The sequence below is a fragment of the Eulemur rufifrons genome, chromosome 9 (genome assembly GCF_041146395.1).
Source record: "Eulemur rufifrons isolate Redbay chromosome 9, OSU_ERuf_1, whole genome shotgun sequence".
NCBI classification, from domain to species: Eukaryota; Metazoa; Chordata; class Mammalia; order Primates; family Lemuridae; genus Eulemur; species Eulemur rufifrons.
In genome coordinates, this window is record NC_090991.1 from 5,258,055 (window position 1) to 5,284,595 (window position 26,541).

General features: G+C 49.5%; 3 protein-coding genes and 1 pseudogene across 8 annotated transcripts in view; 2 read left to right on the plus strand and 2 right to left on the minus strand.

Moving 5' to 3' along the window:
• The window catches only part of TOP3A (DNA topoisomerase III alpha), a 32,712-nt gene extending 21,435 nt beyond the window's left edge, over positions 1-11,277 (minus strand). For all 4 annotated transcript variants that reach the window (XR_011234880.1, XM_069481942.1, XM_069481941.1 and 1 more), the window contains exons 1-8: positions 10,880-11,277; positions 5,757-5,816; positions 4,692-4,765; positions 4,159-4,234; positions 3,321-3,429; positions 1,835-1,978; positions 1,498-1,668; positions 1,120-1,220 (exon numbers count right to left, since the gene is read on the minus strand). Coding sequence is in view for 3 of the 4 variants with exons in the window: in XM_069481942.1 (XP_069338043.1) it covers positions 1,120-1,220; positions 1,498-1,668; positions 1,835-1,978; positions 3,321-3,429; positions 4,159-4,234; positions 4,692-4,765; positions 5,757-5,816; positions 10,880-11,059 (915 nt within the window). In the remaining variant the exon portion in view is untranslated. The remainder of the gene's footprint in view (positions 1-1,119; positions 1,221-1,497; positions 1,669-1,834; positions 1,979-3,320; positions 3,430-4,158; positions 4,235-4,691; positions 4,766-5,756; positions 5,817-10,879) is intronic.
• On the plus strand, positions 8,447-9,359 carry LOC138391937 (large ribosomal subunit protein eL8 pseudogene; annotated as a pseudogene).
• Positions 11,278-11,591: 314 nt separating the features above from the next.
• On the plus strand, positions 11,592-21,884 carry SMCR8 (SMCR8-C9orf72 complex subunit). Its single transcript, XM_069481945.1, has 2 exons — positions 11,592-14,427; positions 20,566-21,884. Exons 1-2 carry the CDS (start codon positions 12,068-12,070, stop codon positions 21,017-21,019), a joined length of 2,814 nt encoding a protein of 937 aa, XP_069338046.1. The 5' UTR covers positions 11,592-12,067; the 3' UTR covers positions 21,020-21,884.
• The window catches only part of SHMT1 (serine hydroxymethyltransferase 1), a 32,152-nt gene continuing 27,495 nt past the window's right edge, over positions 21,885-26,541 (minus strand). For all 3 annotated transcript variants that reach the window (XM_069481946.1, XM_069481947.1, XM_069481948.1), the window contains exon 12: positions 21,885-26,530. In XM_069481946.1, the coding sequence (XP_069338047.1) occupies positions 26,361-26,530 (170 nt within the window). In that variant the 3' untranslated portion in view covers positions 21,885-26,360. The remainder of the gene's footprint in view (positions 26,531-26,541) is intronic.

Genomic DNA, 26,541 nt, shown 5'->3' on the forward strand with positions numbered 1-26,541 from the left:
CACTGCAGGTCTTCTTGTTTAACAGATAAACATGCAGTATCACAGAGACACCTGGTGGTCCAGGGTCAAAGGGCGGAGTGGGTGACAGGCAGGGGCAGCAGTGTGCAGAAAGGGCAGGGACGTGCTGGGATCCAGGCTGAGCTCTGCCACATACTCGCTCGTGTGTGTGTGTGTGTGTGTGTGTGTGTGTATGAGTCACTTCACTTTGTCTAGGTCCCTCATCTGTGAAATTGGGATGGCATCATCACCCTCATAGGCATTATTAGAATTAAACAAAATAATGTGAGACAAAATATGCCTGGCACATACCAGGTGCTCTGTAGTTCTCACTCCCCTACGAAATTAGTAACAATCCTGCCAGTGGGCTACAGCCAAGAAGCACCCGTGAATTATCAAACCTAGAGATCCCAGGATTCTCCTTAGGCACCACTGTGTGCAGGCCCTGGGAAAAACCGGGCTACGTGCTGACTGATAGGAAGTGGCATTGCAAAATGGACAACCAGTCCAAGGGTCAGGAATTGTGAAGGCAGGGTCCCCACTGCCAACGACAGGCCTACGGCGTGCCTTTGCACGTGTTGTTCTGAGACACAGCTTCCCCCCAGTCCTCCCCTGGCTGCCTCATTCTAACCGCCGCTTAAATGTCACCCCTCTGCCAGGTCTTTCCTGACCACCACATCCAGAACAGCCCCTTCCCTGCTCCGCAGGCCTCTCTCTATCCCTTTTCCTTCTTAATTTTCTTCTTGGCTTTAATCGCTATATGAAATTATCTCATTCATTTGTGACTTTCATTTCTCTAGACTTCCTTATGTGACCAAGCGGGAGCAGACGCTGTCCAAATTGCTTCACAGAGATTCCCTAGGAATCTATGATCTGGACTGTCTAGCTGATGCCTGTTAATCTCTGGTGACAGTATAAGCCCCGGAGAGGGATTTCAGCTATAAGTTCTCAAAATTTCTGATTTTATCTAAAAGTTCTGTAGATCCTTCCCTTCCATATTTTTAGCGCTGCTTTCTGCAAACTTAAAGCTCAAGTTCAGTGGGAGACTGGGACAGAGAGGGAGTGGCCTGGGAGGTGTGCAGAATGCTTCCTAGATCATTAGGATTTCAGAGCACTTCTTACCTCCATACACAACTGATAGAGGACAAGACAAGCTGTGTGGTTAAAGAGTCGATGCCTTTTCCAGTTGAATTCTACAATGCCATCTTTGTGGTCATGAGTCACTGTATTGGGGAGAGACAAACAGAAAGGCTGTCTCTCAGAGAAGCCACATGATATGACAGATAGAACAAGGTATTTTACAGTGAAAGCCAAAGGAATATGAAACAGGGAACAGTTTCTAAATACTAAAACAAACATTAAGTACATTCTTAATATTGTAATGGGGCAGAGAGAAGGGCAGCAAGATTTTTGTTTAAATTACACCTTTAATTAGCACTACTAATGCCCCCCAGTCCCTTGTTATCCCTGGGCCCCTGTGTACACAACCCTCAGCCTCACCTTTAATCCTGTGGAAGACCTCTGGCACGAAAGCCTGGATGGCTTTGAACCTCTCCACCACAAAGCCCAGCGTGGGGAACTGGCAGCTGCCGTAACTGATGAGCTGCTCTGCCAGCACCTCAGGGAAAATCCTCTGCAGCCGCAGCGTCTGGAACCTGGTGAAGGCAGCTCCTGGAGAGAGGGGAGGGAGCGAGGGAGGAAGGAAGGAAGGAACCAGAGAACAAGGGGCGCCGAGGTCAGAGCTGGGTGCGTACATTTACACAGAACCTCAGTTTTGGTTCCATAACCAAACATCAACATGCCCTGTGGCAGTGGGAGGGTCCGTCCGGCTCCTCACCTATTCTCAGATCCAGCTCCTGCCTCACATCCACAGCGTCGCTCACTCTCTGATCAGGCTCGGCCAGGTTTTCACAGGCCATCCTGATGGCACGGGGCGTGATCTCAGAGAAACGGGCTCGCAACACCTGCAGACTGGGCTTCGCTATGGAACACAAGGTGGTACCAAGGTCAAAGTCAGATCATACTGCCCTCTCCATCACAAGGGGTTCACTTATATTTTTTTATTTTTTTTGAGACAGAGTCTTACTCTGTTGCCCAGGCTAGAGTGCCATGGCATCAGTCTAGCTCACAGCAACCTCAAACTCCTGGGCTCAAGCGATCCTCCTGCCTCAGCCTCTCAAGTAGCTAGGACTACAGGCATACACCACCATGCCCAGGTAATTTTCCTATAAATATATATATATATATACATATATATATATTTTTAGCTGTCTATATAATTTCTTTCTATTTTTAGTAGAGACAGGGTCTTGCTCTTGCTCAGGCTGGTCTCGAACTCCTGAGCTCAAACAATCCACCTGCCTGGGCCTCCCAAAGTGCTAGGATTACAGGTGTGAGCCACCACGCCCGGCCCTGGGGCTCACTTTCAAACTACCTTGAAATAAAGGCAAACCAGTTTAAGCTGTGATGTGCCCGATTTACCTGTATGTTAAATCAATGGTACACAAAGTCTAAGAGGGAAACATCACATAACCTTCAAGCTGATGTCAGAAATAACTGCAGAGTGAATTTTAGCGATTAACTACCATTCACTTGGTGAGCTTTTTGAGACTTCAACTTTAATGCTCTCTCAGGCCTTTAGGCAAAACAAAAACTCTGTCAAGTAAAGAGTCTTGTGGGGAAATTTCATGTCCCTTCAGCAAAGAACACAAGCATACACATCATGTTTGAAAGTTAATGCATTTAAATTTCCAGGAGTCATCAAAGCATTCAACACAAAACCTCTTCGGGAAAATAGGAACCCCACCCTCTGAGCCAGAGAATGGCCTGTTCATCACTTCCTCTAAGTTACATGAAATCGTTACCCTTGTCCGAGCCATTCAAATTCACTTTAACAATGATATATTGGTATTAATAGTTAGGCATTGTACAATGAATATGGGAGATTAAGAAAATAGAACACTTTAGAATTATTCTTTGTACTTATGATATAGCCATTCTTCTGCATATATTCAATATGTAATTCTAAAAAATAGACTATAAAGTGCCTGTTCTTAAGAAGCTGGGGAACTACTTGTACCTAACAAGGAATAAGCTCTGGGCTAAACGGTCTACACTATCAGTAACTCATTTAATTCCCATAGCAGACCTAGGAAACAGTCACATTGCCCCACAAGAGGCAGTCAAGGCTCCCAAGGGTTCAGTGATTTGCTCCAGGATGAAGAGCATCTGCAGAGGAACTCAGCCATGGCCACGTGTACGCAGACACCGGAGAACGCTATTTACAGGGCTCCAAAGTGGAGAGACACAGCAGCAGCACGTACCAGCCTTGCACACGTGGATGATCTCAAATCCAATGTTTTCACCTTCTCTATCACAGTCAGTCCAGATCACCAGAGCCTGGCACTGCCGTGTCTCTCGTTCCAGAGTTTTCTGAAGTTCACAGTGGGGAAAGAGCGGTGAGAACAGAATCACAGAGCAATGACTTTACACCTCAACACCTAAGGGACCTGACTGAAGAGCAATGCTGTTCTTAGAGCACACCATCTTGGTGAAGGAAAGAGATCAAAGAAGTCTACTCTTACGAGCGCTAATGACGTCACTAGTACAACCCTGCAGACCCACAAATGAGCTTTAGAAGATGGAGGGAAGATAGAAGGTTTAATACAATTTCATCTATATGACAAAACTAAAACTCAGCTCTCACACTTATGACTTAGGTGATTCTGATTATGTCCCGGTTAAAAAATAAACACCAACTGAGTTTCATCCCAAGAAGGTTTCCCAGTTAGCAGTGAATTATCATAACTGTAGGTGCCCTGACTGCTTGCGAACTGGCAATTTACTGTCAAACAACCATTTACATTTTGCAGCCTCTTCTGTTCTAACTAGAGGTGGGATGATGGCCAGAATAATTTAACCATACTTATTCCTAGGATATAAACTACTACTGTTCATAAAAAGGGCTTGCTTCAGTCCCTTGGCCACTACGTTTAAACAGCCTTATTTATACAATGGGTAGTTTACTTTTTAAATCATGGTACTAAGCATGGCAGAAAACGTTATCTCCAAATTCCAATGTATTAAAAATACAGAAATCAGTCAGTTTGATTCTCTATGGTTGTTCCAACTTCAGTGCCAAATGTCTTCAAAAGACCTCACCTTGATGTCTACAAAATTCTCTGGGCAGTACTTTTCAATTTCTGCTTCAAAGAGGACAAGGGGGTTGCAGCTCTGCCTACAAAAGAAAGAAACACAGAGTCCTACCTCAGCACGTGATGGAACCCTCCACTCTGATGACAGTGAACTGCTCCAGGGGGCTCATGGGTGGATCCCCAACAGGAGCAGTCCCAGCCAACTGAAAGCAAGGCTACGGCCCTCTGCAGAGCGCACTATCTGCTTCGCCAGGAGGATCAACAGGAGCTGCTAAGACATTCTGGAACCTTTCGTGAGCATCTGCACTTGGATAAATGAAACCTCATGACTGCATGAAAAAGGTCTGGCTATTCTGGGAGAACACTTAAAAGTGGCTGTTTATTCTAAAGGTCTCATAAAAATTCACAATGAATCAGATGAGTCTAGGTTTTCTTAGTATTATAAATTACACAGTAAGATCAACATGCCTCAAAATTCCTGTAATATTTCAAAACTTACTGTAATAATCTGAAAGTCCTTCCCCCAGGAATTGTACTGACCATTTTCGAAACTGCATCTGGAAATCATGAGCCAGCAAATGTCCAGAAACCGAAGTCATTATCATGGTAACATTCTGAATGATGACAAAACTCAAGTTAGTCTTTCTGCAGTTATATTTTGCCAAATCATTCAGACAAAAGGGAGGAATTTCTATTAAAGGGGGAAAAAAAAAAACCTCAGCTGATTGGGAAGAAACAAACATAAATACAGCTCTTTAGGCCAGGTACGGCAGCTCATGACTATAATCCTAGCACTGGGAGGCAGGAGAATCACTTGAGACCAGGAGTTCGAGACCAGCCTGAGCAAGAATGAGACCCCATCTCTACCAAAAAATAGAAAAAATTAGCCAGGTGTAGTGGCACATGCCTATAGTCCCAGCTACTCAGGAGGTTGAGGCAGGAGAACTGCTTGAGCCCAGTAGTTTTAGGTTGCAGTGAGCTGTGATGACACCACTGCACTCTAACTGGGGCAACAAAGTGAGACTCTGTCTCAAAAAAAAAAAAAAAAAAAAACCAAAACCAAACAAACACAAAACCACACCACCAACCAACCAAACAAAAGAAAACCACTAAAAATAAAAACCAAAAAAACTCTTCCAAGCCAAAAGCCACAGAATATAATCACCATTTTTTTTAACATCTATGATGTAAGATTATCACTATTTTAATTCTAGTACCATGCTGTCTTCTGTATCATTTAAAATTTCCTCAAACTATTATATATTAGTTTGTTTACTAGAAAGAGCTGATATGAGACCATATTTAATTAAAAAGAGGAAATTTGATTACATTTTATTAAATTTATTTATAAATCATAGAATGATCATCTGTAACCAAAGACCTTTAGGTCATAGCAATAGTTATTCTTAAGACAGTGACATATTCTACATACAGCCAGGCTACTTCTTGATTAAACAACTCTAAAATACAAGCAATTTAAGGAGGATGTATAGTAAACAGCTGCTCTTTTCAGCCACAGCCGAAACCCCAAGGGATGTACACTAAAAAGGCACACGGATCTGAAAGCACACTTCAGCTTTATGATGGAAATATTTCAACACCTACCTGGCCATATAGGTGATAATCAAATTCGTAGATCTTGTTGAATTTAGAAAGTCCTTCTCTCTATAAAACAAAACAAAAATAAGTAAAAAATACAAATTATGTTAATAAAACAACTCCTCAGCATAAAGATCGAGCAAAACCCTGAAAAGTGAGAATATTAAAAATGCAAAATAGTATTTCCTGTAGATTAAAAACTAGGCTAAATTATTAAGACCACTTAAGTGGCCCCTCAGAAATAGTTACCAAGCATATACTTGATAGAATCTAGAGTTTTTATACTAAAAGGTAACCCTGAGATCAGCTAACATAATATTTTTATATAGGTGAGTATGGACTTTTCCAAGGTCACATGACAACTTAATGGCAGAGAAGCGAGTAAGACTTGATGATTTTCTCCTTCCTTCACATACATCTCTGCTGTTTCCTGGCCATACAATTACACCAATAAACTGGTGGTCACAGGCAAGTCATTCAGCTTTCAAAGCCTCAATTTATTCCGGAATGAAGTTATCTCTGAGGTCCCTTCTGGCTCCAAAATCCAACGACACTATAAAGTCCCGGTCAGAACTGGAATCCAATCCATAAAGCGCTTCTTCAGCTGCAATTATGGACCATCAAGACCTTCTCTGAGTAGATCCCACCTTCTTCCACAAACACATTAAAAGCAGTTAGGCCTATGAAGAGCCTAACACGGAATGGAAAACAGAAAAAGGCTGACTGGGAACTGAGGAAACCTTCAAGGGCCAAGAAAGACCAGTATTAGAAGACTCTCTCTCAGTCTCAAAATGACAATGTTTCTGTGTGTAGCCAGGTGTGATGGCTGATGCCTGTCATTCCAGCTACTCAGGAGGCTGAGGCAGGAGGCTCAAAACTTACTACAAAGCTACAATAATCAAAACAGTGTGGTACTGGTATAAGGATAGACATATATAATAATGGAATAAAACTGAGAGTCCAGAAATAAACCTAAACATCAATGGTCAATTGTTTTTTTTTTCTTTTTTTGAGAGATGAGGTCTCATTATGTTGCCCACGTTTGAGTATTGTGGCTATTCACAGGTGCTATCACAGCACAATACAGCCTCAAACTCCTAGGCTCTAATGATCTTCCTGCCCCAGCCTTCTGAGTAGCTGGGATTAGAGGTGCCAAGTCCATCCAATGGGCATCCAAAGCATAGTCTTTTCAACAAATGGTGCTGGGAAAATTGGATATGCACATGCAAAAGAATGAATTTGGACCCTTACCTCACACTAAATACAAAAATTAATTCAAAATGGATCAAAGACCTAAATATAAGAGCTAAAACTATACAACTCTTAGAAGAAAATATAGAAGGAACTTTCTCTGACCTTGGATTTGGCAATGATTTCTTGGATATGACATCAAAAGTACAAGCAACATTTCTTCAAAGAAAATAAACAAATGGCCAAAAAGCACATGAAAAGATGCTCCATGTCTTCAGTCACCAGGAAAATGTAAATCAAAACCACAATGAGATATCACTGCATACCTACTAGGATGTAATTAAAACAAAAAAAGGAAGATAAGTGTTGTTGAGGATGTGGAAAAATTAGAACATTGTGGAAATGTAAAACGCTTTGGCCACTGTGGAAAACAGTTTGGTGGTTCCCCAAAAAGTTAAACAAAGTTACATGTCCCACCAATTCCACTCCTAAGAATTTACCCAAAAGAATTCAAAACAGTTATTCAAACAAAAACTTAATACATGAGTTGCCTATAGCAGCTCTATTCATAATAGCCAAAAGGTGGAAACACAAACGTTGATCAACTGATTAGTGGTAAAATGAAATCTGATCTACCCATACAATGGAATACTATTCAGGCATAAAAAAGAATGAAGAACCAATATATGCTACAACATCGATGGACTTCAAGAACATTATGGTAAGTTAAAGAAGCCTGGCACAAAAGACCATGTATTGTGTGGTTCCATTTATAGGAAATATCCAGAATAGGCAAATCCATGGGGACAGAAAGTTAGATTATCTGGTTGCCAGGGGCTGGAAGGAGTATGTAAGGGGGAGTGACTGCTTCATGGACATGAGGTTTCCTTTCGGGGTCACAAAAATCTTCTGGAAATAGGAAGAGGTGATGGTTGCACAACAGTGTGAATGTATTAAATGCCACTGAATTATATACTTCAAAGTGATTTAAATGGTAAATTTTATGTGCATTTTATCACACTCAACCACCTACACACAATCTACATGGCTCTTTAATACCCCCATGGTCTGCATTCAACTGCTTCTCTTGCTTAACTCACTGGCTCTTCTTCCAATCACATGCTACCCCTAACGTCTATTTCTGAACATGCCAAGCTGTTTCAAGCCCCTGGGTTGCTCTTTACACTGTATCCACTGCCTAGTAATACTTTTAAAGCTCAGCTCAAACATGCATCAATCATCCAACAAATATTTATTGAAAATCTGTATTTCAGACACTATATTAGTCCCTGTCCTTTGGAGCTTCAAAGTCCATGGAGGGGTGGTGATAAATCAAATAAATAATTGCATATAACATAATTTAACTGTAACAGGTAGATGCACTTCAAGTAGGAGAATGGAGTGCGTTGACAGCATGTCATTAATGGTCCCACAGTGGGCGATGTGGTGAGAGAAAGGTTCCTTGGAGAGACATTCAAGCAACGTCTCTCCTTCAGCTGCTCAAGATGCCAAAAGGAAAGAAGCCCAAGGGGAAGAATGTGGCCTAGGCCCTGCTGTCATGAAGTAGAAGGCCAAGAAGGTGGCAAATTCCATTTGAGAAAAGGCCTAAGAATTTTGGCACTGGACAGGACATCCAGAACAAAAGAGACCTCATCCACTTTGTCAAATGGCCCCATTATAACCAATTGCAGCGGCAAAAAGCTATTGCCTATAAGTGGCTCAAAGTGCCTCCTGTGATTAACCAGTTCACCCAGGACTGCTAAACAGCTACTCAAGTGCTTGAGCTGGATCACAAGTGCACCCAAGAGACAAAGCAAGAGGCACAGACTGTTGGCCTGGGCTGAGAAGCTGCTAGCAAAGAGGATGTCCCCACTAAGAGGCCACCTGTCCTTCAAGCGGGGGTTAATACTATTACCACATTGGCAGAGAACAAGAAGGCTCAGTTGGTGGTGATCGAACATGATATGGATCCCACCACATTGGCTGTCTTCCTGCAAGCCCGGTGTTGCAGGACAGAGGTTCCCTACTGCACTATAGAGAGGAAGGCAAGACTGGGACATCTAGTCCACAGGACGACCTGCACTACTGTAGCCTTCATATAGGTTAACTTGGAAGACAAAGGAGCTCTGAGTAAGCCAGCGGAAGCTATCAGGGCCAATTACAATAACAGATATGATGAGATCTGCCATCACTGGGGAGGCAATGTCTTGGGTCCAAAATCTGTAGGTCACATTACCAAACTGGAAAAGGCAAAGGCTAAGGAACTTGCCACTAAATGGGTTAAAGGTACACTGCTGAGTTTTCTGTATGTAAAAATAATAAAACTTGTTAAATAAAAAAAGCCTTCCCTTTTTGTCAGAATCTTCCAGTAATTTGCCAAATGACAAACACAAAGTGAAAGAGGAGAGGCACCCTTAGGCCTTTTAGAAAACATGGAGTTATTCCTTTGGGCACACACATGAGAATCTACAAGACAGGTGATACTGCAGATATCAATGGGTACTGTTCAAAAAGGAATGCTCCCTGGTGGTGTGCACCTACAGTCCCAGCCACTCTGGAGGCTGAGGCAGGAGGATCCCTAGAAGCCAGGAGTTTGAGGTTGTAGTGAGCTATGATCATGCCACGGCGCTCCAGCTTGGGCTGCAGAGTGAGACCCTGTCAAGGAAAGGAAATGAAAGGAAAAAGGAAAAAGGGAAAAGGGAAAGGAAGTGAAGGAAAGGAATGCCCCACAAATCTTACCATGGCAAAACTGGAAAGGTCTACAATGTTACACAGCATGCTGTTAGCATTGTTGTAAACAAACAAGTTAAAAGCAAGATTCTTGCCAAGAAAATTAATGTGTATGCTAAACACTCTAAGAAAGACCTCTGGACTGGAGAGAGAGAGGGAGGGAGGGAGGGATGGATGGATGGATGGAGACAGAAAGAGAAATGTTGAGATTTCAGCAGAGCCCCGAAGGATAAAGAAGTTAGGTGTAGGTCTTAAGAGGCCCAGGACCCTAGAAGGCGGGCAAACCTTGGGGCTGGTCACCAGGATTTTTCGTCCTGGAAAGAGGTGAAACTCTCAGCCAACATTCACACAACCCTGGCTCCAGCTCCCACTGTCCCTAAACTGGAAAAAGGTCTAAGGATCCTGGAATCTGTAAAGAAAAGGGAGCAGAGATCATCCATCCATGCTCTTAGAAATGTTCTCCTAAAAACCATTTCAGAATCCATTTTGGTTATTTGATTTTCCTGAATAGCTTTTAAGGTCCCCCGTGTCACCTCCGGTTATGAAACTTTTTAAACTTCCTTTTCATTTGTGCCTTCCGTGTGGGTAGAACACATACTTATCCCTTACTTGCGCCTCTCAGAATCAGCTCACAGGGGTGGGAACTGGGCTGATGTCACCTTTAATTCCCAAACCTTGCAGTGTTGCCCTGTCAGTGTTCACTTTGAGACGGTAAAGTCACAGGGGTGCAGAATGCAGGGGCTGCGGCCCAGGATGGGGAGAGCTACAGGTTAGCTAGGGGACGATCGGTCAGAGCTTGAACGCCAAGGGAATCTCGTCAGTAGTTCCCAACTGAACTGAATTTCGGAATCGCGAGGAAAGAATGTTAAAGTACAGACTTTCTCCGTCTCACCCACGACCCAAAGAATAGCCAGTGCGGTTCCGAGGATCAGACAAGTTTGGAAACGCTGCTGTAGGCAGGGAAAACAAAAGGTCTTCAAGCAAATGGGTGAAACGTCTGAACTACATTTTAAAACGCCCGTCAGTCCGAGGACAGCCTGGGGCTTGGGAAGGCAGACAAGAGACCACTGCAGTAGTCCAGGCAAAAGGCGGTGAGGTCTCAGAAATGGGAGAAATCGCTTTCATTTCGATTCCGGGTGCCCACCACGCTGTCCCGCTCGGTGGGCTTCCCTCAATGAGCGCAGCTGATCCGAAACGCGCTTTCTTACCCGCCTCATGCGACCGCTGGACAGCAGGTCGGCGATCCCCTTGGCCGCGTCGTTTTTCTCGGCCACACAGAGGACTTTCCGCACGCCTCGGAAGGCCACCTCCATGACGGCGCGGGACAAGGCACGGCCTCCGGGCGGTCTCTGCCACCGGAGCGCGTAGCGGGCGACCCGGAGGATCATTCCGAGCCCCCACGCCCGCAGCCGCTCCCCGGGTGCCAGTGCATGCCGGGGAAACCAGCGGCGAGGGCCGCCCGGCGTCCACCGTAAGGGAACTAGAGCCTCCGGGAGCTGCCGGCGCTCCAGTTACCTCCGCACCAGCCCGCTGGGCTTTGGAGCTCTAACCACCGCGCCTTTCTCTAGGCCCACACCGCGGGTTCTTCCCCAAACCCGCACCTTAGCAGCCGGCTTCCGCCCGCCTTCTCGGGCCACTTCCGCCGGGCGCACGCTCTACAGCGACGGCGAACTACAACTCCCAGACTGCCCCGCGACCCTGGAAACCTTGTCCACGTTTCCTTCCCGCCCACTTTTCCTTCATTCCCGAAAGTGGTTGGTTAATCGGACTGGTCCCTGGGAGGGGCCGCTGGACAGTCCAGTTCTTGGTGCTCTCTTTTTCACAGTCTTTTTCCCCTCCTGCTCGGAAGTCTGCGCGGACGCTTCCGGGTCATGAGGCAAAGATACCAAGAGTCATGTGATGCCAAGATGGCGGCGCCGCGGTAGCTGGCTCCAGGTTGCGGCGTCCTAGGATCCGCGACGGTTTCTGCCCTTGGGGCCGTGGGGGCGGGAACGCTTAGCTGACCCCTGCGGCGGCCCGTAGCTTTGCTTTAGACATCGGTTCAGGGCGGGGGCTGTTGCTTTCGTCGTGGGTTTGGAGAAGTGCAAGTGACCTCGCTGCAGGTTCCTTGTGCCGCTGCGCTTGCCCGAGGAAGCGGAGGAAGGAGAGCAGCCAGCCACCTGGGTCTTCTGGGCCTCCGGCCTTGGAGTTCATGAGACCTCCGGAGGAGCTACACCTCTGAGGGGGCCGCGGGAGTTCGAGTCCTCGGGTGTGTGAGAAGCAGTCTAGGACCTCAGGGGGCGGAAAGGGGGCCCCTGGGACTTCGCTTCCTTCTCCAGAGGGCTGGCTTCCCCGCGTCTGTTAACCCCGTCTTCTTTCCCACTTCTTCTCAATGTTTTCTCCATATATCTGGAAATATGATCAGCGCCCCTGACGTAGTGGCCTTCACCAAAGAGGACGAGTACGAGGAAGAGCCTTACAATGAGCCGGCCCTGCCCGAGGAGTACTCCGTGCCACTCTTTCCCTTTGCCAGCCAGGGTGCCAACCCATGGTCCAAACTGTCTGGGGCCAAATTCTCCAGGGACTTCATTCTTATTTCCGAATTCTCCGAGCAGGTGGGACCCCAACCCTTACTGACCATCCCCAATGACACCAAAGTTTTTGGCACTTTTGATCTCAATTACTTCTCTCTGCGCATCATGTCTGTGGATTACCAGGCTTCCTTCGTGGGCCATCCTCCTGGTTCTGCATACCCCAAGCTGAACTTTGTCGAGGACTCCAAGGTGGTGCTGGGAGACTCCAAGGAGGGAGCCTTTGCATACGTGCACCACCTTACTCTGTACGACCTGGAGGCCCGTGGCTTCGTGAGGCCCTTTTGCATGGCTTACATCTCCGCGGACCAGCATAAAATCATGCAGCAGTTCCAGGAGCTTTCGGCCGAATTTTCCAAAGCTTCTGAGTGCTTGAAGACTGGCAACAGGAAGGCATTTGCTGGGGAACTTGAAAAAAAGCTGAAAGACCTGGATTACACCAGGACAGTGCTGCACACAGAAACAGAGATTCAGAAGAAAGCCAACGACAAAGGCTTTTACTCATCTCAGGCAATTGAGAAAGCCAATGAACTGGCCAGTGTGGAGAAGTCCATTATTGAACATCAAGACCTGCTTAAGCAGATCCGCTCATACCCTCATCGGAAGTTGAAGGGGTCTGATTTGTGTTCTGGTGAGGTGGTGCACACCCAGGATCAGGCTGACCAGGCATCCACTACCTCTAACCCTGATGAATCTGCTAACACAGACCTTTACACCTGCAGACCAGCCTACACCCCAAAACTCATCAAAGCGAAGTCCACCAAGTGTTTTGACAAGAAGTTGAAGACCTTGGAGGAGCTCTGTGACACTGAGTATTTCACCCAGACCCTGGCTCAGCTCAGTCACATTGAGCACATGTTCAGAGGAGACCTGTGCTACCTCCTGACCAGTCAGATTGACAGAGCACTTCTAAAGCAACAGCACATTACAAACTTCCTCTTTGAAGACTTTGTGGAGGTTGATGACAGGATGGTGGAGAAACGAGAGAGCATACCCTCTAAGCCCAGTCAAGACAGGCCACTTTCCATGTCTCCTGAAGAATGCCCAATTCCTAAAGTGTTAATTAGTGTTGGTTCTTACAAGTCCAGTGTGGAGTCTGTGCTGATTAAGATGGAGCAGGAACTTGGAGATGAGGAGTACAAGGAAGTGGAAGTGACAGAATTGAGCAGTTGTGACCCCCAGGAAAATGTGGACTACCTGGATATGGATATGAAAGGGAGTATCAGCAGTGGTGAAAGCATCGAGGTTCTGGGCACGGAGAAATCCACCTCTGTGCTGTCTAAGTCCGACAGCCAGTCCAGCCTCACAGTACCATTGAGCCCCCAGGTAGTCCGGAGCAAAGCAGTCAGCCACAGGACCATCAGCGAGGACAGTATTGAAGTCCTCAGCACCTGCCCCTCGGAGGCCCTCATCCCTGATGACTTTAAGGCCAGCTACCCAAGTGCCATTAACGAAGAATCATATGCAGATGATAATGAGGGGGTCATCCACTTCCAGGCAAACATCAGTCCTCCAGAGCTGGGTGAGGCAGAGGAAGGCAGCTTAGAAAACACCCCATCACAGATAGACTCCTCCTGCTGTATTGGGAAGGAGAGTGATGGTCAGCTGGTGCCTCTCTCTACTCCAGCCCACGCACTCTCTGATGAGGATGAAGTGGTGAGCATCCCCCCACAGCGCCACAGGCAGAAGGACCAGGGGTTCCGTGTGGACTTTTCAGTGGAAAACACCAGCCCTTCTTCCCGAGACAACAGTTGCGAGGGGTTCCCTGCTTATGAACTGGACCCAAGCCATCTGTTGGCTAGCCGGGATGTCAGCAAGACGAGCCTGGACAACTACTCAGACACCACCAGCTACATGAGCAGTGTAGCCTCCACCAGCTCGGACAGGATCCCCTCCTCTGCCCATGCTGCTGGCCTGTCTTCTGAAAGGCATAAAAAGAGGGCTGGCCAGAACGCCTTAAGATTCATCCGCCAGTACCCCTTTGCCCACCCAGCCATCTACTCCCTGCTCAGTGGGAGGACACTTGTGGTCCTGGGAGAAGACGAGGCCATAGTCAGGAAGCTCGTGACGGCGCTGTCCATCTTTGTCCCTAACTACGGCTGCTATGCCAAGCCCGTGAAGCACTGGGCCTCCCCACCTTTGCACATTATGGATTTTCAGAAGTGGAAGCTTATTGGCCTGCAGAGGTAACTGGTTCCAGGTGGTGGGGAGGGCCCTGGCCAGTTAGAGGTGAGGCAGGTTGGTGTGGTAGAGCCAGAATCATGAGGCCTGGCTTCTAGACAGAGCCCAACCCCAACTCACTGAGTTACTTTTGGCAACTATTTCCCCTCACTGGCTTTGCTTCTTTATCTGTCGTGTGAGGAGGTTGCACGTCCTAAGTGGTTGCCAACCCGGGTCTGTCCTCCTACTGTGTCAGAATTTGGGAGAATTTTTAAAATCACAGATTCTGGCCAGGTGTGGTGGTGGGTGCCTGTGATCCCAGCTCCTCGGGAGGCTGAGGCAGGAGGATCAGCTGAACCCAGGAGTTTGAGGCTGCAGTGAGCTTAATGGTGTCTCGGCACTCTAACTGGGGCAACAGAGCGAGACCCTGTCTCAAAAAAAAACAAAAAATCATGGATTCCTGGGCCTCACTTTCAGAGATTCTGATTCAGTTGGAGTGAGGTAAAGACATGGAATTTACCTGGTGTACACCAAGGTTGGGAACACGTGGACCTCAAGATCTCAGGTCCTTGCTGACTGTCACACTCACACTATGGTGCAAGTGACCGATGAGAGGCCTGCTCCTAAAACAGGCTATGATAGTAATAGGTAGGGTGACCATTGCTGGTGTAAGGGACATCTGGGGGCTCCAGTGGCTTTCATTCCACTGTCCTGTTTGTTTTAAAAGCCTGTCTTAATGAGGAAAGGCCAGTGCAGTCCCTACTCTCCCTTGAATGCTTTGTCTGTCATTTCCCTGGGTTACTTGGGCTTTAGTAGATCTGTCCTTCCAAGTACTGTTTGGCAAGTTATGTCTGGCTCATGGGGCTCTCTCTCAGTACATGCCGTGTTTGGTCTCCTCATTTTGTGACCCTAGGCAAGTCACTTTCCTTTTTTGCACCCCACTTTTCTCATTTGTGTGTTTCTTTTTTGGAGACAGAGTCTCATTCTGTCACACGGGCTAGAGTGCAGTGGCATCATCATAGCTCACTGCATCCTCAAACTCCTGGGCTTGAGCGATCCTCCTGCCTCAGCCTCCTGAGTAGCTGGGACTACCGGCATGAACCACCACACCCAGCTAAGTTTTTTAGTTTTAGTACAGATGGGGTCTCACTCTTGCTCATGCTGGTCTCAAAGTCCTGAGCTCCAGCGACCCTCCCACCTGGGCCTCCCAGAGTGCTGGGATTATAGATAGGCTCATGAGCCACCAGTTAGCTTTGCTCATTTGTAAAACCAAGGTGCCAAGGTAGGCGATCATCAAAGTCCCTCCTGACACAGACAGGCTATACTTCCCACAAAGAAAGGACAAAGGAATTTTTTCTACCCTGCAAGCAGCAACTGTTTGTTTTACTTTTCTGCCTTAATCTTTGCATGAGTCCCTAATATCAATGAGGTCACCATCTCCCTAGTCTCCCTGTGTCTGCCCCTGGCAGTCACGTATGTGGACCTTCATAACCATTCCTGCGTTAGGCTTTACTTGGAGTCATGGTGGTGGGGTTAACAAATGCGGCTTCCACATCCTGACTTGACTCATTTGTTGAGAGTCCACTCCAGACTGTGCTGACAGGGGCTGGGTGCCAGCTGCAGGTACCTGAGCAAGGCCACTGCTCTGGAAGAGTTCATAGTCCAGGAGAGGAGGCAGACAGGTGACCACAGCCTTGCTAATCGGGAGGTGAGCGTTGTGGTAGTGGGATCCTTCCTGTGTTCTAAGAGTACCAAGGGAGCAGTTTAGTGACACACAGGAAGGGAGGGAGACTGTGCCTGGGGGCCTTTGGTCTTCTGCTTGAGTGACCTTGAAGGTGGGTCAGGAAGCACAGTGAGGGCTGGGCGTGGGGGCGTGCTGTGGTGGGGACTTGGGATGGAGTGTTGGGAGACACCTGGAGAGGCGGTCCATGGCATCACGGGACACTGTCCTGTCCTTGCCTCTGCCTCTGAACTCCGAGGCTTGGTGGGTTCAGGGTCCCTCGCAGGACCCTGTCCCTCAGCACCGATGCCACCCACCTCTGTGCTCTCAGGTTTAACCAGTCTGTCCCGACAGGGAAGGCTTTTCCAGATTGTTTTCCCTGCCGTTCTTGTGGAAGGATGGCTCGGTATCCCTTACACATACCCCTTTGTTCTCCAACTCCCCTCACCCCAACCTTGACCTTTGGCTTTGTTTTTTTCCTCTTAAAAAGTAGAGCATCTAAATGATGCAAGTAGGGACAGCTCATCCACATGTCAACATAAAAGATTTATCCAAGACCAAGCTCAGGAGGGGCTTGCCCTTTCCAGGGGTTTTTCCCGAATTTGCATCTCTAGAAGGGGCAGTTGGCTGGAGTGCTTTGCTGAGAAGTGTTCTGAGGGCTGTGCTGGGCGGAGCTGCAAAGACTGGCCACGATCAGGTGATGTCTGGGAGGGTGCAGGGCGGGTAGCTGGCAGGTGGGCAGTGTGTTGGCCCCGTGTCGGGGAGAAGATATCTGAGTTCTGGGGCCGGCCCTACCACTGGCTCGTTCCCAGTGGGCACCTGGACGAGTCACTCCTCCACTCTAAGAAAATGAGAGGGTTGGATCGCCGAGTGATCATTTGCCCCATACTGAGGGTTGGTAAGTGCCAGACACTGCCCAGTGCCAGAATTGTAAGGTGAGCCAGCCACGGGGCAGCCTGTGATGGGTGAGTGTGCTCACTCCCGTCCCGCTCTGTCACCATGGCATCAGCTTGACCTCTCTGAGGCAGTTTTCTTGTCTGCAGAAGGAGCTGACAAGACCTACCTTGTGGCAGCAGATGTCCCAGGGCATCTGATCAGTGCCTGACAAATGTGAGTGCTTCTCTGACAGCCTAGCAGACCATGTGAGGAAGGCAGGCCAGGACAGCAGGGGCTCAGACCAGGACCCATCGGAAGTGACAGCTGAGATCTGTGCACAGACTCCTAAGGCGGGAAAGTGTCCAACTGCTTCTCCCATTAAATTCTCCTTGAACCTTCTGAGCACACGCAGATGTTGGGTATTAGGAGCATCTGCCTCTGGCACCCTGCGCAGGTGTGAGGCACGGCGGGGTTGGGAGACCTGTGTCATTGAGGACAGGTCCCTCGAGGGGCCACTGAGGGGCCAGAAGTGGAGTAGGGATGGATTGGCCATAGGCTCAGCCAAAGAAACCCTGGGAGAGGTGAGCAACGGACACGATGGTAGAGTGTCAGGAGATGAGACTGGCAGGAGCTGTGGCAGTCACCGGGAGCAGTGGGTGGTCTGGGTCGGGTCCTGGTACTGCCGCCACTAGGCATGTGGATTCGGACCCGCCATCTCCCCCGGATGTGTTGAACTTCTGCGAGGCTCCCAGTGCCCACCTTCTGCAGCTGTCGGAAGCCCTGGTGCGCAGTGCCCGCCTGACAAGTGCTTAGAGATGGGCAGATGGCGAGTCCCTCTGGCAGGCAAAGCCAGCGCTGACACGCAGGCAGACTGAGGCCTCCTTTAAAAGTCACGAGGAGTAGGAGAGGTGCCTTTGTGTGGTGTGACCTTCCTGTCCTCGAAGGGATTGAGCCGTAGAGGGCTGGTCTTGTGTGCTGGTTTGATCTGGGCTTCCAGAGCCAGGGCCCAGGAGCGTCTCCCCCCTCTGGTCCTTTGACTCCACCTAAAACCAGCTGAGATGATGGACTGTCTCTAAAGACTGTCACCTCAGACTGGCAGTCTCACTGGCCCTTGATGATGATGATTATTTTATTTATTTTAACTAACTTAGGCCCTCTGCCTGAAAGTGCTTGTCAGTTGGGTCAGCCATTTGTTAGGATAAGAGATGGATAAACAGGCCGGATGCGGTGGCTCAAGCCTCTGATCCTAGCACTCTGGGAGGCCGATGAGGGAAGATCGCTTGAGGCTAGGAGTTTGAGTCCAGAGCAAGTCCTGAGCAAGAGCGAGACCCTATCTCTACTAAAAATAGAAAAAAATTAGCCGGTCAACTAAAAATACAAACAAAAAATTAGCCAGGCATAGTGGTGAGCACCTATAGTCCCAGCTACGTGGGAGGCTGAGGCAGGAGGATCACTTGAGCCCAGGAGTTTGAGGTTGCTGTGAGCTATGATGACGCCAGGGCACTCACTCTAGCCCAGGCAACAAAACGAGACTGTCTCAAAAAAAAAAAAAAAAAAAGAGAGATGGATAAACAATCAAGCTGGTCTCTTGTCATTTTAAATTAACACTGGGGATAATTTTATTGTTTACTAAGCAGCAGTGACAAGCTCCAGACTGAAAAACAGAGCTCAATTCTGGTGGGAGAAAGTGCTAGCCCAGCATGGGTCAGAGGCCCTGGGTTGAGTCCTGGCTTGGCCACTTACTAGCTAGGTGACCTTGGACAAGCCATGGCACCACCTGGGCCTCAGTGTCCTCCTTGCTTTGGGGTGGGCCATAGAGATCCAGGGCAGGCACGGGAGGCGGAGGGTGAGGCACTCAGTCTGGGTGATGTGTAGCTGAGGGACAGAGGCCTGGGGCTTGTCCCTTCCCATGTCATCTGGCTTCCGGAGGAGGAGCTTTTCAGGAAACAAATGCAGGAAGAGTTAGAAGTAGCCAGCATCTTCCAAAAGAAGTGATGCCACCATTGGGGGCATGTCAGAGCTGTGTCACGGGAGGCTGGGCCTAAGAGTGGGTGTCCCAGTTGAGACAGAGACAGGAAGATGGGAAGTAAGACCTCGGTGTATCGCTGTGGCAGAGCCTGGCAGGGCCAGACATGCCGAGCTCAGGGCTGGCCCCGCTTGGGGCAGGTGAGGGCACCTCAGGAGCAGACTGAGTGTGAGGGAGGAGGCCCCAGGAATGTCGGCCTGTTGAGGCCCAGGGGCCTGTCTTGCAGACGGCCCCACGCCCTGGTGAACAGCTGCCTGCAGGCCCTGATCCCTCCTGGTGGTCCACAGCCTACTGCTCTCCTTACAGTCAGGACGCATGACCTGGGTAGGTCTCGGCTGTCGCATCTCTGTGACCTTGCTCTTGCCATGGTCTGCCACACCTTGTGCAGTCCCCAGAGCCCATCCAAGGCCCAGCTTCGAGGCCACTCCTCCATGAGCCCTCGGGTCTCCCCAACTGCATCTGCCCTCACCTTGCCGTGCTTGTGTGCATTTGCATGTCTTGTCTTCCCGGTCAACCCGAGCTTGTGCGGGATGAGAGTTCCTGTTCATTCTTCATTGATCTCAGCTCTCAGGGCAGTGCCTGGCTTGTAGTAGATGCTCAATAAATGATTGTTAACTATACAAGAAGATAAAACCCAGGAAGGAAAAAGTACTGTGAGAGTCCCTTCATCCCAAGTGACTGTCAGGCCTTTTTTCACAATACTCATGTCCGGCATGAGCCCTAAATGTCCGAGGTATGTCAGTCTGTAAAATCTCAGCCAGCCAGTTGCAGACCCTGCTGTCTAATCCCCACTCCTCTGGGGAAGCTGCTTTAAAGGAAGATTTTTAAGGCGCAGCTTCCCTCACTGAGCAAACACTGCCCTCCTGCCTCTGATGTGCCAGGCGGTGGGGCTATGAGACCAAATCAGATACAGTCCTGGGTCTCTAGAACCTCGAAGCTCCTTGTGTGGTGGGAGAGATGAGTGAACAAACAGTAGGACCCACGCTGATCAGTGCTGGGCTGACAGTCATGGTGATGGCGGTGGCAGCACCTACTGAGGGCCGACCCGGCCGAGGCTCACTGTGTCCGTGCAGCAGCCCCGTGAGTAACTGTTATCTCTGCCTCACAGGTGAGGCTCAGAGAGGTTAAGGAACTTAGCCAAGGTCACAACATGAAAGCAGAGGTGCACAGAGACAGATCAGGAAGGCTGAGTAAGGTTTAAACTGGCCCGAGCCAAGCACAAGAGGGAGAGGGCATTCCAGGCAGAACAAAGAGGTTGGTGATTTTGAGGCGCCACTGGAAGCTTGACCTGGCTCCAAAGGAGAGTCCACACAGGGAGGTAATAGATGAGGCTTCAGAGGCCAGCAAGAGTCAGACAGGAGGGGCTTTATGGGCCAAGCCAAGGCATTTCACCTTAGTCATAAGTGGCGAGGAGCCTTTCGAAGACCGTGGTGAGCAGGTGTGCCTTCTGGGAAGAGCCACTGTGTGCTGGCTGGGCGGGTGCCTCTGCCTCTGCCTTCCTGGCCCTTGCCCTTCCTCCTGACCTTGGCCTATCTGTTTCAGAGTGGCCTCCCCAGCTGGTGCTGGCACCCTCCACGCCTTGAGCCGCTACAGCCGCTACACTAGCATCCTGGACCTGGACAACAAGACCCTGCGCTGCCCGCTCTACAGAGGCACCCTGGTGCCCCGCCTGGCTGACCACCGCACCCAGATCAAGCGGGGCAGCACCTACTACCTGCACGTCCAGAGCATGTTCACCCAGCTCTGCTCCAAGGCCTTCCTCTATACCTTCTGCCACCACCTGCACCTGCCCACCCATGACAAGGAGACCGAGCAGCTGCTGGCCAGCCGCCAGGCAAGCTTCCTGAAGCTGAACCTGGGTCTGGTGAACGAGGACGTCAGGGTAGTCCAATACCTGGCTGAGCTGCTGAAGCTGCACTACGTGCAGGAGTCTCCTGGGACCAGGCTCCCCATGCTCAGGTGTGACTACGTCCCCAGCTTTTTGTACAAAATCTGAGGTTGGTCCCAGCCACTGTGACCAAGACCTGTGACTCAGGGTATGGGGAGGGGTGGGGTTGGCATGACCAAACAGTTGCTTGAGCTGGGCTGTTGAGGTTTCTGGAGTCTGGCAGCTGTGGTTCCAGAGTGGCTCCAGGCGGTGGTGGCAGCCTGGCTCCCTGCGAAGGCATCTGGAAAGACAGTGACAGCTGCTCTCAACTCCCTTGTGAAGGTTGGCCCCTGGGTGGGGGGAGGGGGGTTGTCTTGGCTTCCTGAGGACTGGCAGCCAGGGAGGGCAGAAGAGAAGCTACCAGTCCCTCAGTGGGGTGAGGTGGGGTGACGGGTGGGTGGGAAGGCCAAAGCCTGCATGGGAGGAGCACCCTGGCCACATTCAGCATCACCAGACACTTGAGTGGCACAATCAGCAAGGGAGGCAGCCGGTTAACCGTGATGATTCAGTGGAAAAGAGAGGACATGACATCCATCGCTGCATTCACACCCCAGCTGCAGCCCTTTATTGGCCTCCTAGAGCCCATCGTCCCAGGGGAGGCCCCTGCGCAAGCAGATGGAGGGGAGAAAGTCCCGCGCCCGCCGGGTAGTGGAAAATGCAGGATCTGGGCCCCTGGGCCCCAAGGCACGAGAGTGTGAGCAGCACCCTGTCCCGCCCTCACCTCCGCACCTGGGAGAGACATGACTGTGAGTGGGCATGGGGACTTACTCCCCAAGGTCAGCAAGAATGAGAGGTCACTAGTCCCAGTGTGAAGTGGGCACAGATGACCAAAGCCAGTGGTGAGGCCCATCCTAGGGGCGAGAGAGCACAGCAGACAGGGCAGGGTCCCCGTGCCATGAGGCCATCACTGCTGTGCAAGAGAGGAACGGCCACCGGCTCCTGCTGACCAGAACGCATGAGCCCCTCCCTCGTGGGGAAGGTCTGCAGACCCACTGGACTATGGCAGAGGCCACACTCCAGCCCTCACCCATGCAAAGCTTTGCAACCACTTCACTACCTCTCACAGGGTCTCTTGGGCACAATGACAGCGCAGTTCTGTCCAGCCAGCTGGTCTGGGCGGTCAGGCCAGCTGGTGAGAACTCAGATGGCAGGGATTTCCTGGACAAGCTCCTGCTTGGCACTCACCAGGATCTACCTTTGGGAGGCTGTGTGCACCTTGGTCCCCAAGTGAGTCTGCCCTTCGAGAAAGGAGTTTGAGATGAAAGGAGATGCCCCTGGTTCCCCCAGCACCTACCCCACTGACGGTGAGCCCCAAACTCCCTCAGACTCCTTACACGGTTGCTGCCGGTATGTAGATGGAGGGTTTCCTGCAATCTTAACAATTTGACTCCTTTATTTTTAAGCTGTATTTTCCCCCTAAGTGGGGACAGCTCTGGGTATTACTGCTTCTTTTTAATTTGTTCCATGAAAATTGTGCTGGAATAGACCCACATCAGCCACCTGTGCATCTGCTGGGGCCTGCTGCCGAGGCCTGGTCTGCCCGCACGCAGGAAGGTCTGTCGTGGAGGCAGCCAGCTTCTCTTCTTGTCAAGGAGGCAGAAGCCCTTGGTGGAAGCCAAGAGTGACAAAAGAGGGCTTGTGTCACATCACTCCTGTAGTCCCTTCCTTGTCCCTATGCTCGGCACAACGACACAGTCCATTGGCTCTGGCCATCAGCTTCCAGTCAGGGTCCCTGCTCCTGTAAGGGTATGTGATTTTGCTCCTGAGGCTGTGACCCAGAACCTTTGTGGCAAATGGCACTGTCTACATCTCATCCGTTTTTTTTGTGCCTGTTCCCATGGCACGTGTTCACAGGGAGTTGCCAGGAACACCTTGGCAGCTTTTAAATGTGAAACGTCTGCTGTCTGCATGGGAGGCAGGTTGCGCAGGAAGCCTGCCTCTCTTCACAGGCTCCCTCATGTTACCACCCCCTCCCTGCGTGTTCTAGATGCTGCTGTTTCCCCACTGGTTAGCTAACTGCTATCTGCTTACGCCTCCAAGGACATGACCACGGGACATTTTATCTCGAAGGGAAGGAAGGCCAGAAAGAGATCATTGGTGCCAGTGCTGTTGAGTTCCCATGTATCTCTGACTCACAGACTCACAGACTCACAGCTAACACTTCTCACCTTGGAAATTTGCAAAAAGCAGAAGAGGGGTTATGGGCAGATGCTGGACTGCAGCCATACTTGGCCTTCTAGAAGCTAAAGCTGTGCACTCAGTGGTCCTAAGGAGAAGTGCACTTGGGAGTATTTGCTTTGCATTTGGCCTCAAGGATGGTCCTGAGCACCAAGGCAAGAGAGCAGGGGGGAATGAACAGACTATTCTGTGGGGCAGCCACGGAAATGGCAAACTGGGCAGGTCTCCCTCGAGATGGGTCTTCATTAAGTAAAGATGGTTTCACCGACTAGTGTTTGATCTCCAGGATTTAGCCTTTGGCTGAAAGCTAACTTTTCAATGTGGCACTTTAAAAGGATTATTTGATACAAAGTATGTTTCCTTTCAAGGATCTTAAAGTATGAGGACTGAGTCATAACTTGGGCAGAGGCAGTTAACTGTGAAGCTCCCCACCCCCCAGCCCCTGTCCACTCTGGGGAACTTGAACCTACTAGAATTCTCACATCTATAAACCTGAGTGTTGGGGGAACATATGCCATGGGACTAGTCTCTTCAAGAATTTTCACTTGAGGTACTCTTCTAGTAAATGGTTAGTATGTTTTAATGAAAACCTTTAAAAACTATGCTTCCTAGAAAATAGATGACATCAGTACCCCTTGTTGCTGCTTCAGTCCTGCTGCATTGAGGGCCCAGGTACTGAAACTGGTTGTCTGAGGTTTGTGTCAACTTTCCCAACAGCCCACCACCCCTCCCCTTTCTGAAGCTGTCCAGGTGAAGAACCACCTGGGCAGGTGTGCATGGGTGATTTTCAGGTGCTCCACTTTAGAGATCAGGCTGCAGCCCTTTGTAGCATGGGGCACACCAGCCTTAGCTGCTGCCTCACACCTGTTTCCCTAGGAACTTCACTCCTTTGGTGGAACCTTTGGATTTTAGAAATTGACTTTTCCATGATTTATTCCGACAACTGAAGTTACACACATTGCTCCAGAATTTGGAACTAGACCTCAGTAGCTTACCTGTCATACCCTATCTGGCCTTTAAATTCTTTGCTTCAGATCAGTTGCTGTATTCAAAGTATAGTAGATTTCAACTCCACACAAGTAAGTCCCATTTCAAAACCCTAGGAAGGCCAGTTGATGCCACCCCAAGTGCCAGGGCTGCAGTTGAGCCACGTGGTTCTGGAGGCTGAGAGCAGCTGTCTGCTCACCGACCATCTTGCATGCATCCTGCCTGCCCGCTCCGCAGTGCTGAATACGCGCCCCGGGCCCAGCATCGCATGTGGGGTCAGCGTGTCCTGCTGCTCTGTCACATCTGCGCCTACATCGCTGGTAGCACTGTGTGGGGGGAGGGGGGGGCCTTTGGAGGAACTGAGCCCCCAGGGCAGGCAGTCAGATTTTTCCCGGCCTCCTTTACCTCCCACCTCCCTGAAAAGCTCAGAAGAAAGTGCCTTGGTTTGTACTTTGAAGCAAACCAGCCAGCTTCCTGGCTTTGCCCCAATACTGTGATAGAAAGTGATGACGCAATCTTTAAAAGAGAGATAAAAGGAAAAAGCATCAAATTTCTTCTTTTGGCTGGAAAGCAAACCCAATTTCAGCTGATAAGGTTGAGCAAATTGAGTTTTCCTGAGCCCATCCGTTCTCCTCCGGCACTGCTTGATCCAGCCTTAACTGGCTATGGTTTGGCTACAGCTGTGGGAAGGAGGCGGCAGGTGGACGGGTGTGGGGAGGGGACGAGACCGCAGATTGGCCTGCAGTGTCGGCCCCACTTCCTGGCGGCGTCTGCTCAGCCCCAAAGTGGAGGCTGCACACAGTGGGTCCTGGAGATGTCAGTTTGTCTTCTGCTGGGGAGGAGCGAAGCCCCAGAATTTGACTGCTTTGGCAGCCTATCAACTCCCAGTTTGAAGGCAGAGATGCAGAGACTGGTGGGTCACCCAGATTCTGCAGCACCTGTCCCCACTATGGGGTAAACGCCAGCAGGCTGGACCCCAAGTTGCAGGGGCTGCCACTGGAAAGGTGAGACCACAGGGTGCCCCACCCAGGCTGTCCAACACTGGATGGTTGGAGTCACAGATTGGATTGAGATAAATGCCACCCTCAAGGTTGCAGTGAAAAGCATAGTCTGTGGTGAATTCGTATTTGTCATTTTTAAAAGAGCTATTTTATTACTGCATGTTCCTGTTCCTGTCTGTGGATGTGAGTCCGAGCCGCCGTGTGAGCTGCAGTCGCAGTGCTGGTGCAGGAGTGCGACTGACACACATGTGATAGCATCTCGTAGGTGTTGCTGCACAAGTTTAACCAGAGTCAATGCCAAACAGATAATAGTATGAGATGTGTACTTTTTAAGAAATTAATTTATTTGAGTTCAGATATTTTTGGAATATAAAAATTGGTTGTATTTTTTAAAGCTATAATTCTTGTAGACATTCTGTGGTTAAAAATTTAATTGTGCTTATTAAAAATGGTCACCTATGTTTTGCACTTCAGCTATGTGAAAAATAAAGTTTCTTTGGGAAGGCGACATTTGGTTTCCTGAGCACAGCAGGGCGTTGGTTATCTCAGGCGGCAGGGAAGCCCCTGGTTGATTTTCACACCAGATGGGACTGGGGACTCCCCCGCCCCGTGGTGGGTAGAGATCATTTCTGCAACGTACTTGGAGCTTCTGAGAGCAAAATCCTCCTGCCGCACCGGGCACACATAGCGTAGCCTTCTCTAACTTACAGTTCTGATTGACAGCACATAGCAGTGGCTTCAGAAGTTGTTCCCTCTTCAGTTGTAATGGTTCTAATTCAGTTCTCCTTCGGCATCCACTGGGTGGTGAGCTAGAGTGGGCAGCGTTCACAAGCTGTGAACTTGCTGCTCTCTATCGCAGCAGGCAGCGGAGAGCCCAGTAACTCAGAGAAGGGCAGCACAATCCTGGAATCCTTCTAATAGCTTTGCCCCGTACCACTGTCTAAATGATTAAGGCTAACTGGCTACACAGCATTTTATTTTTCTAGAATAATTACATACAGCAGTGAGAAAATGAGGCAAAAATTTGAATTTTTAAATAACCTATACCAGAATTACTAACAATGGAACTTAAATTTTGATTTGTGAAGAAACATGAAAAAAGTCCAAAATAAACTCCCTCAAAGGGCACACAAAGTAACTACACAGGTCCCCTACAGGGCAGCTCTTCTGTCTCTCAGGAATCTGGGTCCTCCGGCAGGTGGCTTCCTCAACAGTGCCAAGCAGGTGCAGAGCGGGTGGCTCTGTTAAAAGTCGGGCAGGCCAGGTAGAGGGAAGGCAGAAGCAAAGCTCTCGACCTCCTCCCGGAGAGCCCGCACGGCGCTCTGGTACTTATCCCCTGCCAGTTTCTCCTTAAACTCCTTCAGGCTGGCCCTCGCACCGATGTCATCCTGGATATGCAGAGTCAGCTCTATCCCTGTGCCAGCA

Coding starts and splice junctions, on each gene's coding strand:
- SMCR8 (XM_069481945.1), top strand. CDS start 12,068: ATGATCAGCGCCCCTGACGTAGTGGCCTTCACCAAAGAGGACGAGTAC. Junction 14,428..20,565: donor AAGCTTATTGGCCTGCAGAG/GTAACTGGTTCC, acceptor TATCTGTTTCAG/AGTGGCCTCCCCAGCTGGTG.